This window comes from Salvelinus fontinalis, chromosome 35 (assembly GCF_029448725.1).
Source record: "Salvelinus fontinalis isolate EN_2023a chromosome 35, ASM2944872v1, whole genome shotgun sequence".
NCBI classification, from domain to species: domain Eukaryota; kingdom Metazoa; phylum Chordata; class Actinopteri; order Salmoniformes; family Salmonidae; genus Salvelinus; species Salvelinus fontinalis.
Window position 1 is genome coordinate 36,278,388 of NC_074699.1, and position 17,380 is coordinate 36,295,767.

Consider the following 17,380-nt stretch of genomic DNA (forward strand, 5'->3'; position numbering starts at 1 on the left):
ACAGTCACACACACACACACACACAGAGTCAGATATATACACACACACAGAGTCAGATATACACACACACACACACAGAGTCAGATATATACACACACACACACACACAGAGTCACACACACACACAGAGTCAGATATATACACACACACACAGAGTCAGATATATACACACACACACACAGAGTCAGATATATACACACACACACAGAGTCAGATATACACACACACACACAGAGTCAGATATACACACACACACACAGAGTCAGATATATACACACACACAGAGTCAGATATACACACACACAGAGTCAGATATACACACACACAGAGTCAGATACACACACACACAGAGTCAGATATATACACACACACACAGAGTCAGATATACACACACAGAGTCAGATATACACACACACACACAGAGTCAGATATACACACACACACACAGAGTCAGATATACACACACACACACACTTTCATGCCAAGGGTTGAGGAAATCGAAACTGTGTGCGGTAACCTGACTGTGTGTGTGTGGTGACTGTGTGTGTGTGTGTTGACTGTGTGTGTGTGTGTGTGTTGACTGTGTGTGTGTGTGTTGACTGTGTGTGTGTGTGTGTGTGTGTGTGTGTGTGTGTGTGTGTGTGTGTGTGTGTGTGTGTGTGTGTGTGTGTGTGTGTGTGTGTGTGTTGACTGTGTGTGTGGTGACTGTATGTGTGTGTGTGTGCTAAGGTGACAATGTGTGTGTGTCCTACGGCCTCTGTGTATGACTCACTGCAGGTGTTTCCAGGTGATGTCTGGGTAGCCACTGGCCCTGGCGCCTGATGGAGACCTGCATAGTGCCAGGATGTAGGCCCTCAGAGTGGCCACCCGCTCTGTACGGAACTTGGTGTCGATCAGGTCCAGGTGGGTGCCCACCACCACCACCGCAGAGTTAGGGGCACGCGCCTACAGGTCAAAAGTTCCACTTCAGAGGTCATATACAATGCTTTTCAAAAAGTATTCATACAGACTTATTCCACATTTTGTTGTGTTACAGACCGAATCTAGTCAAGTTGTAGTGACATCCTAAGGATGATCAAAGGAAATTGGATGCACCTGAGCTCAATTTGGAGTGTCACAACAAAGGAGTGTGAATAATTATGTAGATGAGATATTTCTCAATTTCAATACATTTGCAAAAAAATAGAAAAACATGTTTTCACTTTGTCATTATGGGGTATGGTCTATAGATGTGTTGTCCTAGGAAAAAATATGATTTCATCCTTTTTGAATTCAGGCTGTAACACAATAAAATGTTGAATAAGTCAAGGAGTATGAATACTTTCTGAAGGCACTGTCGGGTATGACCCCAAATAACTGCTCTGACCCTGTGGCCCAGTACGTCACCCTGATCTCCTTCTCAGCCAGTAGCTGGTGTGATATTCATCTGAACAAATACAGCACACTGACTTTGACAATAAAAATGTTTTCAGTAGAATATACTTCTCCCCACCAGAGGCTTTATGTTCCCATTCAGTAGAATATACTTCTCCCCACCAGAGGCTTTGTGTTCCCATTCAGTAGAATATACTTCTCCCCACCAGAGGCTTTGTGTTCCCATTCAGTAGAATATACTTCTCCCCACCAGAGGCTTTATGTTCCCATTCAGTAGAATATACTTCTCCCCACCAGAGGCTTTGTGTTCCCATTCAGTAGAATATACTTCTCCCCACCAGAGGCTTTGTGTTCCCATTCAGTAGAATATACTTCTCCCCACCAGAGGCTTTATGTTCCCATTCAGTAGAATATACTTCTCCCCACCAGAGGCTTTGTGTTCCCATTCAGTAGAATATACTTCTCCCCACCAGAGGCTTTGTGTTCCCATTCAGTAGAATATACTTCTCCCCATCAGAGGCTTTGTGTTCCCATTCAGTAGAATATACTTCTCCCCATCAGAGGCTTTATGCTCCCATTCAGTAGAATATACTTCTCCCCACCAGAGGCCAGGGTTCAATCCCACTGTTCTCCCACTAGTCTGTCTCTCCCTCTATTTCCAACTGTCTAATTAAAGTCAACATGTTTTGAATGTCTTTCTTTAATAAAAAGAAGAAACTAAATGGCACTAAAGTCTGACTAAAATGTATTCTGCCTCACCTCAATGTTAAGCAGCCAGGACTGTAGACTGGCTACAGCCTCCTCTCCCAGAGCTAGGTTCCATATGACCACGTACAGGGCCTTGTCCGTGAAGAAACACTGGTTGACCGTGGACATGTTGGCCGGACCGCCGATGTCCCACACGTTGAACGCCACGGAGTCCGCCTGTTACGGTGGTGGAATTAAAAGAAGAAAAATGAAATGAATAACACTCCAAAACAGATGACTACAAAATGATACCACTGTCAAAACCTACCTTAGTTGAATGACTGACTGAAATGAAAGAATACTTTGGAAATGCATTTCCTACTCCTTCTGCCTCAGTTCCACCCCTATGTCTATACAGGATGAGGTATGTTGTATTATTGTGTCAAGATTAGGAATTAGGAATGGGTTCATCTCTCTTGGACCGACTACGTAAAATAAATGGTATCCTAATCGAGCATCTGACGTAATTACACCAGATTTTATTTCTGGGTTTCCAAGATTAGGAATGGGTCAACATGACTGCATTTGTGTTACTTTGTAACATGACGTAATCGTAGTAACCATCCCAGGCTCAAAACAGACTGGCAGCCACACACACACACCAGGCTCAAAACAGACTGGCAGCCAGGCTCAAAACAGACTGGCAGCCAGGCTCAAAACAGACTGGCAGCCAGGCTCAAAACAGACTGGCAGCCACACACACATACCAGGCTCAAAACAGACTGGCAGCCAGGCTCAAAACAGACTGGCAGCCAGGCTCAAAACAAAATGGCAGCCAGGCTCAAAACAGACTGGCAGCCAGGCTCAAAACAAAATGGCAGCCAGGCTCAAAACAGACTGGCAGCCAGGTTCAGCTTCACATTTGATTTTGTTGCCTTAAAATGTTATCTTATAAATGGACTCTAATTAATTTTTGTCCTACCGATCTATACAACCTACTCTGCAGAGTGAAAGAAAAATGAAAGAAAATGTTCATAATTAATTTAAAATAAAATATGAATTGATTGAGTATGTCTTCACACCCCAGAGCAAATAGTTGATGGAAGTACCTTGGGCGTGTGCGTGTGTGTGTATTCTGTATGCACGTGTGTGTTCTCTTACGCTAGCTTTAACCCCATTGGGTCTGTCCAGTTCCCAAGTAGCTGTGCTGATGTTTCGTTCTGCAGGGGAGAAAGGGGAGGTCCTGCCCGTCTGTAATGCTTCCAGGAGGGCTGTCTTTCCCTGCCGAGGAGGACCAATCACAAGAAGCTTCAGCAGCTTACAGGGCTCCGCCTTCCGTAGGTTGGCTCGGAGGAAGGACAGCACTGATGCTGGACCTGAGAAAGGGAAAGGGGGATACCTAGTCAGGTGTACAAATTAATGTATTCAACTGAAATGTGTCTTCCGCATTTAACCCAACCCCTCTGAATCAGAGAGGTGCGGGCGGCTGCCTTAATCGACATCCACGTCATCTGCACCCGGGGAACAGTGAGAGACGTTTAAAAACACACAGATATGTAAACACACACCCCAAAAATCACCACCCACACACACACACATACACACTGTGTGGTGGTACTTTACCATCTTTCCTGATGTCCTGCGGAACATTAGTGATGTTGAGGTCCTCAATGTCCAACTGCCACAGGTTAGAGAGCTGCCCCAACTCAGCTGGAAGTTCCCGAATACCTGGATTACTGTTCTCAGATCAGGGGAGAGAGAGATGGAATTAGGTACTATACATACAAGGATACCTGGGTTACTATTCTCAGATCAGGGGAGAGAGAGATGGAATTAGGTACTATACATACAAGGATACCTGGGTTACTGTTCTCAGATCAGAGGAGAGAGAGATGGAATTAGGTACTATACATACAAGGATACCTGGGTTACTGTTCTCAGATCAGTGGAGAGAGAGATGGAATTAGGTACTATACATACAAGGATACCTGGGTTACTGTTCTCAGATCAGGGGAGAGAGAGATGGAATTAGGTACTATACATACAAGGATACCTGGGTTACTGTTCTCAGATCAGGGGAGAGAGATGGAATTAGGTACTATACATACAAGGATACCTGGGGTACTGTTCTCAGATCAGGGGAGAGAGAGATGGAATTAGGTACTATACATACAAGGATACCTGGGTTACTGTTCTCAGATCAGGGGAGAGAGTGTAAGGAACCAGAGGACCACTTTGATGGGTGAATGTTAATGCGTTTACATCATGTGATCTCTGAAAACATAGGGGAATGCTAATGGAACAAGGTGTTTCTCATCCTCAGCATGTCCTGCTGCTTTGTGAATAAGTGAACATAGAGAAACATTGGGAGAAACTAAATGATGAATAATGGGCCCGTTTCCTGGACACAGATTAAACCTAGTCTTGGGCTAAGAACCACTTTCAATGGGTATTATTCCATCGAGGACTGACTAGTCATCATGTGTCCGGGAAAACAAGAGTAGGTGAGACCATAGCCTTATTGTTCTGGATGAGAAGTAACTCTATTCACTAGTCTAGCCTGGACTACCATGACCGTTCTTACACAGGACTGGATAACAACGAAACAATGTCTGAGTGGGAAAGAGGATCTCCAGCTAAACCTCCACATCACACTCTGGGCCACAACCAGACTCTACATAGTGCACTACTTTGTACCAGGGTCCAGTGGGACGCCCATAGGTCTCTGGTCAAAAGTAGTGCACTATGTAGGGAATAGGGTGCCGTTTTGGACATAGCCCGTGTTCCTGTTGGAGCCTCCAGTCTGGAAAACTGTGAGAAGTGGACAGAGAACAGTGACCCTGGTGACCCACAGAAAACAGCCGGCAACAGCTGCCTCCAAACCAGTTCACAACAGTAAGGACTGGACAGGACAGCCAGAGAGTGTGGCTGTGTATAAATACTCTAAAATGCTTCCTTTCCTTGTCTCCTTTGCTTTTTTATTAGCAGTGTGTGATGACAGGAATGGACAGATGTCTACGTTACAGGTGTTCAGCTAGGATTTACAAGATGGCAGAAACACATCTGAGACCCCCATGTTAGTTTTCAGCTGTTGTGTCCCACCTCAGTACGAGGAAGTTATGGAGGAAGGGGACCAGGAAATATGGGGAGTTAAGGAGATTGGGACTAAGCATAGGGCACTTAAATTGGGATGAGAGCTTGGTGAGGAAAGTAGATGAGGAGACAAGAAAAGTATAGTCATTCTAGGGACTTAGCTAGAGAAATGATGTGGTGAAAGAGCTGGGTGAGATCAATAGGAGACAAGGAAAAGAGACAAGGAAAGGAGGCTAGTGTGATGAGGCTTGGGGCACTTACTTGGAGAGGTAGAGCTCCATGAGGTTTCTCAGGCCACACACGGACTGGGGGACACACTCCAGCTGGTTGTCGTTCAAGGAAAGCACTTCCAAAGCATCCCGCAAAATTACTGGAAACTCGATTGGGCATACTGCCAAGCAGGGGAAAGGCACGTGCACACACACGTACGCACGCACACACACACACACACACACGCACACACGCGCGCACGCACACACACACTCACGGTCAATGACCATCAGCAGTCACTGCAGGATCACGATGTACAGTATGGGGTTACTAATTGCTGGAGCGATCAGAGAAGGGGGGAGAGAGAAAGAGAGATATGGAGGGAGATAGAGAGAGAAAAGAGAGAGATATGGAGGGAGAGAGAGAGAAAAGAGAGAGATATGGAGGGAGAGAGAGAAAATAGAGAGATATGGAGGGGGAGAGAGAGAGAGAAAAGAGAGAAATATGGAGGGAGAGAGAGAGAGAGAAAAGAGAGAAATATGGAGGGAGAGAGAGAGAGAGAGAGAAAAGAGAGAGAGATATGGAGGGAGAGAGAGAGAAAAGAGAGAGATATGGAGGGAGAGAGAGAAGAGAGAGAGATATGGAGGGAGAGAGAGAAGAGGGAGATATGGAGGGAGAGAGAAAAGAGAGATATGGAGGGAGAGAGAGAAAAGAGAGAGATATGGAGGGAGAGAGAGAAAAGAGAGAGATATGGAGGGAGAGAGAGAGAAAAGAGAGAGATATGGAGGGCGAGAGAGAGAAAAGAGAGAGAGATATGGAGGGGGAGAGAGAGAGAAAAGAGAGAAATATGGAGGGAGAGAGAGAGAGAGAAAAGAGAGAGATATGGAGGGAGAGAGAGAAAATAGAGAGATATGGAGGGAGAGAGAGAAGAGAGAGAGATATGGAGGGAGAGAGAGATATGGAGGGAGAGAGAGAAGAGAGAGATATGGAGGGAGAGAGAGAAGAGAGAGATATGGAGGGAGAGAGAGAAGAGAGAGAGATATGGAGGGAGAGAGAGAAAAGAGAGAGACATGGAGGGAGAGAGAGAAAAGAGAGAGATATGGAGGGAGAGAGAGAAAATAGAGAGAGATATGGAGGGAGAGAGAGAAAATAGAGAGATATGGAGGGAGAGAGAGAAGAGAGAGATATGGAGGGAGAGAGAGAAGAGAGAGATATGGAGGGAGAGAGAGAAAAGAGAGAGATATGGAGGGAGAGAGAGAAGAGAGAGAGATATGGAGGGAGAGAGAGAAGAGAGAGAGATATGGAGGGAGAGAGAGAAGAGAGAGAGATATGGAGGGAGAGAGAGAAGAGAGAGAGATATGGAGGGAGAGAGAGAAAAGAGAGAGATATGGAGGGAGAGAGAGAAGAGAGAGAGATATGGAGGGAGAGAGAGAAAAGAGAGAGATATGGAGGGAGAGAGAGAAAAGAGAGAGATATGGAGGGAGAGAGAGAAAAGAGAGAGATATGGAGGGAGAGAGAGAAGAGAGAGAGATATGGAGGGAGAGAGAGAAGAGAGAGAGATATGGAGGGAGAGAGAGAAAAGAGAGAGATATGGAGGGAGAGAGAGAAAAGAGAGAGATATGGAGGGAGAGAGAGAAGAGAGAGAGATATGGAGGGAGAGAGAGAAGAGAGAGAGATATGGAGGGAGAGAGAGAAGAGAGAGAGATATGGAGGGAGAGAGAGAAAAGAGAGAGATATGGAGGGAGAGAGAGAAAAGAGAGAGATATGGAGGGAGAGAGAGAAAAGAGAGAGATATGGAGGGAGAGAGAGAAAAGAGAGAGATATGGAGGGAGAGAGAGAAGAGAGAGAGATATGGAGGGAGAGAGAGAAGAGAGAGAGATATGGAGGGAGAGAGAGAAGAGAGAGAGATATGAGGGAGAGAGAGAAAAGAGAGAGATATGAGGGAGAGAGAGAAGAGAGAGAGATATGGAGGGAGAGAGAGAAGAGAGAGATATGGAGGGAGAGAGAGAAGAGAGAGCTATGGAGGGAGAGAGAGAAGAGAGAGAGATATGGAGGGAGAGAGAGAAGAGAGAGAGAAAGCACGACTGGGTTAAGACTGTGTGGTCCAGAAGACCGTGATGAGAGGCATTCTTCTCCTATGACAGGGTAAAATAGAGGGGTTTCCAAACCACATGAGCAAGGGCTTTGGACCCAAATGTGACCAGCATCACTGCTCATATAGGGTGTTTATTAAACTCTGTCCATGCCACAACTGGCAGACTGAGAATCTGACCAGACAACCAACAAAGTAATTATTCTACCACAGTCCCAGTACAGACTGTCACAGTCCCAGTACAGACTGCCACAGACCCGGTACAGACTGCCACAGACCCGGTACAGACTGCCACAGACCCGGTACAGACTGCCACAGACCCAGTACAGACTGCCACAGTCCCAGTACAGACTGCCACAGTCCCAGTACAGACTGCCACAGTCCCGGTACAGACTGCCACAGTCCCGGTACAGACTGCCACAGTCCCGGTACAGACTGCCACAGTCCTGGTACAGACTGCCACAGACCCGGTACAGACTGCCACAGACCCGGTACAGACTGCCACAGACCCGGTACAGACTGCCACAGACCCGATACAGACTGCCACAGACCCGATACAGACTGCTACAGACCCGGTACAGACTGCCACAGACCCAGTTACACTCCAGTCCTGTTACAGACCACTTTAGATCAGTTCAGTCCAGTTCACTACAGTTCATTACAAACCACGAGAGATTGGTCAAATCCAGTTTAAGTCTAGTTCACTACAGTTCATTACAAACCACGACAGATTGGCCTAGTCCAGTTTAAGTCCAGTTCACTACAGACCACTATGGTTCAATCCAGTCATGTCAAGTTTAAAAGTCCAGTCCATGTTAGACCACTAAAGTAACACTCCAGTCAACAGCGCCAGTCCACGTGAGTTCAGAACCAGTACCTGGGTCCGGGTCTCTCCGGTGCCATGTGGTCAGGAAGGCCAGCTTCCTGGTTTTGGGTCCCTCCTCAGTCCTGAAACAAAACGGTTCCAACTTCCATCACATTCATGCATTCATGGTTGTATTTTTTATTGTTTACCATGTCAGCTGAAAAGTGCTTATCTAGGATCAGTTTTTCCTTTGAGATTATAATGAATAAGATTAGGGGCCTGAATAAAGATAGGGTGGGACCTGATCCTAGATCGGGAGTCCTACTCTGAGATGCTTGATGCATACAGCCACAGGTACCATTACAGTAGTTTGCCCCTTCCCCCAAGTTCTACCCCTTCCCCCAAGTCCTACCCCTTCCCCCAAGTCCTACCCCTTCCCCCAAGTTCTACCCCTTCCCCCAAGTCCTACCCCTTCCCCCAAGTCCTACCCCTTCCCCCAAGTTCTACCCCTTCCCCCAAGTCCTACCCCTTCCCCCAAGTCCTTTCCCTTCCCCCAAGTCCTACCCCTTCCCCCAAGTCCTACCCCTTCCCCCAAGTCCTACCCCTTCCCCCAAGTCCTACCCCTTCCCCCAAGTCCTACCCCTTCCCCCAAGTACTACCCCTTCCCCCAAGTCCTACCCCTTCCCCCAAGTCCTACCTCTACCATATTACCTTCATTAATCCCTAGTACCCAAAGTTGCTAACACCAAAACGTTATGGACTAGGGAAAGGAGGGAGCTAAGGTTAAAAATGGAACCAGGCCTTGAAGTGAGTGGAAAATATTAAGAGTAAGAGGTTAAGGCCATGTCCAGAAACAACTCCTAGCCCCTAGACCCTAGACACTTAGACCCCGTCCAGAAACAACTCCTAGGCCCTAGACCCTAGATACTTAGACCCCGCCCAGAAACAACTCCTAGCCCCTAGACACTTAGACCCCGTCCAGAAACAACTCCTAAACCCTAGACACTTAGACCCCGTCCAGAAACAACTCCTAGACCCTAGACACTTAGACCCCGTCCAGAAACAACTCCTAGACCCTAGACACTTAGACCCCGTCCAGAAACAACTCCTAGCCCCTAGACACTTAGACCCCGTCCAGAAACAACTCCTAGACCATAGACACTTAGACCCCGCCCAAAAACAACTCCTAGACACTAGTAGATCTGAAAGAACTGGAAAGGTTTAAGCAATAAGGTGAAACTCTGACCTAGCATGTCAAAGGGAAAGGTGGAGCTTCTAACATAGTGCTTATTCCAGAGAGAGATATATAGAGAGAACAGGGCTAGTGTCCACTCCTTGGACTCAGTATCTAGCACCTTTAGATCTACACAAGTTTCTAGGGGCTAGTAGTTGTTTCTGGACGGGGCCTAAGTGTGAGTGGTAAGATGTATAACCTTTCACCTACTTGCCCAGCTGGTTCCTGGAGAGGTCAAGGGTTCTGAGCTGAGAGCATTTCCACTTGTTGGGTGCCGGGAGAGTGGAGATCTGATTCCTACACAGTCTGAGAGAGACCAGGGCCTGATGAAGAGAATGAGCAGGAGAGGGAGAGAGAGAAAGAGAGGGAGAGAAAGGGGAGGGAGGGAAAGAGGGAGAAAGAGACAGAGTGTCACCAAAGCATGGCCTGTGGTCATGACAACTTAATTCACATCTAGTGTCCCTGTTTCCCTGTCTACCGTTGGCGTCACTCTCTCTTTTCACTATCTCACTCTTCTGTTTCTCTTCCTCTATTCTATTCCAATTAAACACCGCAAATTCCATTATAATCAACAATCTTGCACTACTCATTCCTTTACAAACATTTGGAAAATTGCTTCATAAAGCCCATAGCATTCCTGAGGTAAATTAAACATTCCATTGTTCTCCTCGGAATTCAGGAACCTAAATTAAACTTAACATCCGTTTCCATTCATTATTACTGTTACGCTAATATCTTTAAAACCTAATCCAGCGTACCGTGATTCATCGTACTAACGCTGAGAACAACGTTGACGTTTTACGTATTCCTAACCAATTGTGTTTTTTTGTTCGTTTCTTTGCGTTGTTTGTAACTTATTTTTTTACTTATTTTGTACATAATGTTGCTGCTACCATCTCTTATGACCAAAAACAACTTCTAGACATCAGAACTGCAATTACTCACCACACACTGTCAGAATCCTTTCTTTCCTTTAACAAGTCGAGCGTGACGTAAATTCCCGGGAACAGGCCCAGACCCCTGTCATTTGCGTGAAGAGAAAGCGGAGAAAAAGGGGCCAGAGGGCCGGCCGCCTTCTGAGAGTTTGTAGGCGATCGAATAAACCCCCACTTCCTTCCATTCTGCTAACAAACGTGCAATCTTTGGAAAATAAATCGATGACCTATGCGGAAGATTAAACTACCAACGGGACATTCAAAACTGTAATATCTAATGCTTCATGGAGTCGTGGCTGAACGACGACAACATGTTTCTCAACATACAGCTGGCTGGTTATACGCTGTATCGGCAGGATAGAACAGGGGCGTCTGGTAAGACAAGGGGCGGCGGACTATGTATTATTGTAAATAGCTGGTGTACGATATATAAGGAAGTCTCAAGGTTTTGCTCACCTGAGGTAGAGTATCTCATGATAAGCTGTAGACCACACTATCTGCCTAGAGAGTTTTCATCTGTATTTTTTGTAGCTGTCTACATACCGCCACAGACTAATAATGGCACTAAGACTGCACTGAATGAGCTGCATTCCGCCATAAGCAAACAGGAAAACGCTCACCCAGAGGCAGCGGTCCTAGTAGCCGGGGACTTTAATGCAGGGGAACTTAAATCAGTCTTACCAAATTTCTATCAGCATGTTAAATATGCAACCAGAGGGGAAAAAAACTCTGGACCACATTTAGTCCACACACAGAGATGCATACAAAGCTCTCCCTTGCCCTCCATTTGGGAAATCTGACCATAATTCTATCCTCCTGATTCCTGCTTACAAGCAAAAATTAAAGCAGGAAGCACCAGTGACTCGATCGATTTCAAGGAGAGGGACTCTAAGCTCATAAGAAATCCCACTATGCCCGCCGATGAACCATCAAAGTGGCAAAGCATCAATACAGGACTAAGATCGTATTGTACTACACCGGCTCTGACGCTCGTCGGCTGTGGCAGGGCTTGCAAACCATTACAGACTACAAAGGGAAGCACAGCTGAGAGCTGCCCAGTGACATAAGCCTACCAGACGAGCTAAACTACTTCTATGCTCGCTTTGAGGCAAATAACACTGAAACATGCACGAGAGCACCAGCTGTTATGGAAGACTGTGTGATCACGCTCTCTGCAGCAGATTTGAGTAAGACCTTTAAACAGGTCAACATTCACAAATCCGTCAGACGGATTACCAGGACGTGTAATGCGAGCATGTGCTGACCAACTGGCAAGTGTCTTCACTGACATTTTCAACCTCTCCCTGTCCGAGTCTGTAATACCAACATGTTTTAAGCAGACCACCATTGTCCCTGTACCCAAGAACACAAAGGTAACCTGCCTAAATGACAACTGTCATGACGTGGCCCCCTTTGGGTATAGCGAGTACCCTCCCCCTCTCTCTCACCACCTCTCTCTTCCCCATACACCCAGGCTCTGTTATCTCAGGTCGTAAATTCCATGAGGAGACTCTTTCCCCCCCCGGCCATGCGGTATCGAGAGAGGGTTCACAGTAGAACTTCTTCTACCTCACAGAACTTGAGAACTGAACAATATCCATGTTTTGGAGAATGTGTAAACGGTCGGTGGAGAATCCAGCCACGACCGGTCCATTTTGTTTAATGTTTGTGACAATACAGCCACATTACCATAACTCTGTTTATACAAGAGTCTCCGTTATGAGATTTACATCTATTTATTGTATAAAATGAATGAGTAAAGATGAAACTATTTGTGAAATTATGTAATGTGATTTTAAACTGTTTAATGAAAGAGAATCCAATTCCCTTTAAAGTTAACTAAGTCATTGGCCCGCCCCATGAGCACAGACATTGATCTGGCGTCATGAGACAGCCTTTTCTGCTGTTCTGAATACAACCCCCACCTGGAGAAGCCCACTTCAGACCAAGCGTACCTCGATTATAGAGAGGGCTAAGGTTTGAGTAGAGACCATGCATTCCTCGGTTGTTGAATTCCTAACCAAACCACGTGGAGCATTTCCACCAGCTACACTGGTGGAAATGGTTCAACTCAGACTATCGATACCGACAAAATAAGAGCAAATCTTCGATAATAATTACTAGTCTGCAGCTAGAATTTATGTCGACTGAATGCGAAGACCGACAACCGCCGAAACATCTATCCTATAAGAACATTTCTGAATGGGACTCTGAAGTATCCATTCTAACAATGAAAGAGTTCATGGGAGAGAGAGAGACTTGTAACTTTCCAACAGAAAGAAGGACGATTCCAACAGAGATCCCGACGACACACTGAGCGTAAATATATATATTGATTGCAATTATTCCCAAATGAGTGAGCGTTCATGTGCAAAGGATTAGCATTTCAATTATAATAATTATCAACTGTGTAGTGACTGGTCTTTCCCGGCCTTCTCAGTCCACACCCACTTCCCTTAACCAACCAAGCCGCCATATCAGTTTAGCCCACTAGAAAACATTCCCTATAATTTCCTTGTAACCATCTACTGTTTGTTTGTTTGAGCATTTCTGTGATTCTTTAGTTAGTTAGTAAATAAATGATTAAGACAATTGATATATGGATGATTCATAGTGAAGGCTGGGTTCGTGCAGATAACCAACAATTTAAGACGTTTGGAATGAGACTAACGTGAGGTAAAGAATAATTCATTAATTAGAAGACTAATTGATCAGATATTAAAATATCTGAAAATGTATATTAGGAAAATTATAACTTTGTAATCTGAAGATTTTCCTTGGTGCCCCGACTTCCTAGTTAATTACATTTACATGATTAGTTTAATCACGTAATAATAATTACAGAGAATTGATTTGATAACATAACAGTCTTCAATTTAATGATGCCAAAGACAAGACACTACCGACCCGTAGGACTCACGTCTGTAGACATGAAGTGCTTTGAAAGGCTGGTCATGGCTCACATTCTATTGTATTAATGACTGTATGTTTGTTTATTCCATGTGTAACTCTGTATTGTTGTTTTTGTCACACTGCTTTGCTTTATCTTGGTCAGGTCGCAGTTGTAAATGAGAACTTGTTCTCAACTGGCCTACCTGGTTAAATAAAGGTGAAATGAAATAAACATCAACTCCATTATCCCAGGAACCCTGGACCCACTCCAATTTGCATACCGCCCCAACAGATCCACAGATGATGCAATCTCTATTGCACTCCACACTGCCCTTTCCAACCTGGACAAAAGGAACACCTATGTGAGAATGCTATTCATTGACTACTGCTCAGCGTTCAACACCATAGTGCCCTCAAAGCTCATCAATAAGCTAAGAACCCTGAAACTAAACACCTCCCTCTGCAACTGGATCCTGGACTTCCTGAGGGACCGCCCCCAGGTGGTAAGGGTAGGTAACAATACATCCGCCACGCTGATCCTCAACACAGGGGCCCCTCAGGTGTGCGTGCTCAGTCCCCTCTTGTACTCCCTGTTCACTCATGACTGCAGTGGTAGGCCTGATCACCGACAACGACGAGACAGCCTATAGGGAGGAGGTCAGAGACCTGGCCGTGTGGTGCCAGGACAACAACCTCTCCCTCAACGTGATCGATGCAAAGGAGATAATTGTGGACTACAGGAAAAAGAGGACCGATCACGCCCCCATTCTCATCGACGGGTCTGTAGTGGAGCAGGTTGAGAGCGTCAAGTCCCTTGGTGTCCACATCACCAACAAACTAACATGGCCCAAGCACATCAAGACAGTCGTGAAAAGGGCACGACAAAACCTATTCCCCCTCAGGAGACTGAAACGATTTGGCATGGGTCCTCAGATCCTCAAAAGATTCTGCTGCACCATCGAGAGCATCCTGACTGGTTGCATCACTGACTGGTATGGCAACTGCTTGGCCTCCAACCGCAAGTCACTACAGTGGGTAGTGCCTACGGCCAAGTACATCACTGGGGCCAAGCTTCCTGCCATCCAGGACCTCTATACCATGTTGTGTCAGAGGAAGGCCCTAAAAATAGTCAAAGACTCTAGTCACCCTAGTCATAGACTATTCTCTCTGCTACCACACAGCAAGTGGTACCAGAGCGCCAAGTCTAGGTCCAAGAGGCATCTAAACAACTTCTACCCCCAAGTCATAAGACTCCTGAACATCTAATCAAATGGGTCACGCAGACTATTTGCATTGCCCCCCCTCTTTTACACCACTGCTATTGTTATCAACTATGCATATTCACTTTAATAACTCTACCTACACATACATATTACCTCAACTAACCTGTGCCCCCGCACATTGACTCTGTACCGGTACCCCCCTGTATATAGTCTCGCTATTGTTTTTACTGCTGCTCTTTAATTACTTGTTTCTTTTATTTCTTATTCATATATTTTTCACTGCACTGTTGGTTAGGGGCTCGTAAGTAAGGATTTCACTGTAAGGTTGTATTCAGCGCATGTGACTAATCACATTTGATTTGAATCATTGTTTCAGTTGGGGTTCACTGACTGCAGAGTAGTACAGCAGTGCCACCTTCAGGTCATTGGGTAAACTACAGGTTTAATACAGAAATCCTCATCTTCTGAGTGGTTACTTAAAAAGGTTCAATATGCAGAGATCCCTCAGCCATTTCCTCATTGCTAAAATTCTAATAATTTGCCTAATTTCAGTTTATTTGACAGAAAAATCTGAGTATAGAATCATTGTACCATCTAAACTGCTGTGAAATATATTTTCAATAACCCAAAATATTGTATTTTCAAGTATTTGAAGCTGGTGTACAAAACCAAAAGTATAAGACAAAAAATAAACTTAAGAACGGGAAGCATAGAAATAGCATACATAGAACTGATTTACTGCTTCTTAGATCTGCTTTTAATGAGTGAGATCTATAACGCACATTTCTATGTGAATTTGGTCTGGTCGCCCAAATACAGTAAAGCTTATGGAGGTTTAGGGAGGTTTATTTAGGTTAGACCCATCAAGTCAACAAATTCAATGTTTCTAGCCAGGCCCAAACAGAATCAGCCCTGAACCACCATGTAGGAAACTGTTGTTAAGCTGCTTTGGTCTAGGCTTTAGCTCAGTGGGCTAACAGGGTTTCGAGCTGCGCATAATAGCCCAGGTATTGAACCTGTGATATGTACAGCTCAGACTGCCCAAATATTGAACCTGAATTACATGTGCAACTCAAAACCCTGTTAGCCCACTGAGCTGAAGCCTAGGCCAAACAATGGTAGTGCTACCCATCCTTACCTCCAGCTCGAATATATAGGAGGGCAGCTCCTTGATGACGTTGTCTGAGAAATCCACCTCCTGCAGCTGAGTTCTCCAGAAGATGGAGATGGTATTGGGAAGACTCTCGATGGCGTTGGATGAGGCTCGACAGTGCTTCTACAGAGGGGGGAAACACCAATCAATGACTCACATCATCCAGAAGATGTTTCAAAACCATCACTCAAGTTCTCTGAATACAAGAGGGCAAAGGAGGTAGTGAAGCTTCGCTGAGAGGAGTCTGTATGATTTAAAAGACATGACCACTTTCCATTTCAATACCTAGTACCTTCTTGCCTCTACGCCGACAATGGTCACAAATCTATAAGGACTGGATAGGTGTAAGCTGGATGGTTCCACCCAGCTCTCCATTGTAGCTTCCACCATATTCCTTTCACCAATCCAGTCCTTTCAGAACTGAGCATTTAGAAGGGGACAGGAGATACAGGAAGGTGCTAGGGATCCAAAAGGAACCAGGCCCTAGTTTCTTCCTACCAGGGGAACCATAGAGATACAATTAATAGATATCTTTGAGAAGAACACTAAACAGGGTAGGATCTAAAGGAAGGTGCTAGGGTTCCAAATGGAACAAGGCTGTAGTGACTAGTGTAGTGTCTGCCTACCAGAGGGCAGGCCCAGGGGTCAGGGAAGCTGGTGAGTCTGTTCCGGCAGACTTTGAGGGAAGTGAGGGATTTGAAAGAGTGAAGAACAGCAGAGGGAAGACTGGTCAGACAGTTGTCAGACACATCCAGCTCCTCCAGCTTACGCAGACCGATCCAGTTAGTACCTGAGGAGGAGCAGAAGAGGGCAATCAATTCATTCATCAATCTTCATTTGTAGAAACCAAAACATTTTGTACAAGGTAGCAATACAATGTGCTTCACATTAACAAATAAAGACAAAATAGATAGCAGCGATAAACAATTTGAGATCAGAATAAAATCCTAAGAACCCTTCTAAGAACATACTGATATACATTTGTGCAAAGACCACTCTGACATGCGGTGGATCATACCATTAGGAATGTCAAATAGGGAGGTGAGCTTGTTCTTAGCAGCAGAGAGCCTCTGGACTCTGGTGAGATGGAGCAGTCCGGACGGCAGGCTGGTCAACTCATTCTGAGACAGATTCACCTGGCGAAGTCTCCAGTAGGACAGGAGCAGAGAACGAACACACACGTCAGGATTAAGTGAGATGGTGAGGCTAACAATACAAGGGAGATCTGCAGAACAGCAGACTACAGATATTAGATACACACAGTGTACAAAACATCAACTCTTCCCAGGACACAGACTGACCAGGTGAACCCAGGGGAAACATATGGTCCCTTATTGATCCATTTCAAATCAGTGTAGATGAAGGGGAGGAGACAGGTTAAAGAAGGATTTTTAAGCCTTGAGACAATTGAGGCATGGATTGTGTATGTGTGCCATTCAGAGGGTGACTGGGCAAAACAAAACATGCAAGTGCCTTTGAACAGGGTATGGTAGTAGATGCCAGGCACACTGGTTTGTGTCAAGAACGGCAATGCTTCTGGGTGTTTCATGCTCAAGAGTTTCCCATGTGTATCAAGAATTGTCCACCACCCAAAGGACATCCAACTTGACACAACTGTGGAAAGCATTGGAGACGACATGGGCCAGCATCCCTGTGGAATGCTTTCGACACCTTGTAGAGTC

General features: G+C 45.4%; 1 protein-coding gene across 2 annotated transcripts in view; it reads right to left on the reverse strand.

Annotated features, from left to right (window-relative positions):
- lrrk1 (leucine-rich repeat kinase 1) overlaps positions 1 to 16,844 on the reverse strand; it is a gene marked incomplete at its 5' end in the record, with an annotated part of 102,605 nt that extends 85,761 nt beyond the window's left edge. For both annotated transcript variants that reach the window (XM_055900081.1, XM_055900080.1), the window contains 10 exon segments: positions 773 to 945; positions 2,134 to 2,298; positions 3,223 to 3,437; positions 3,685 to 3,797; positions 5,416 to 5,545; positions 8,334 to 8,404; positions 9,706 to 9,818; positions 15,684 to 15,821; positions 16,325 to 16,488; positions 16,717 to 16,844. In XM_055900081.1, the coding sequence (XP_055756056.1) occupies positions 773 to 945; positions 2,134 to 2,298; positions 3,223 to 3,437; positions 3,685 to 3,797; positions 5,416 to 5,545; positions 8,334 to 8,404; positions 9,706 to 9,818; positions 15,684 to 15,821; positions 16,325 to 16,488; positions 16,717 to 16,844 (1,410 nt within the window).
- Positions 16,845 to 17,380: the final 536 nt, after the last annotated feature.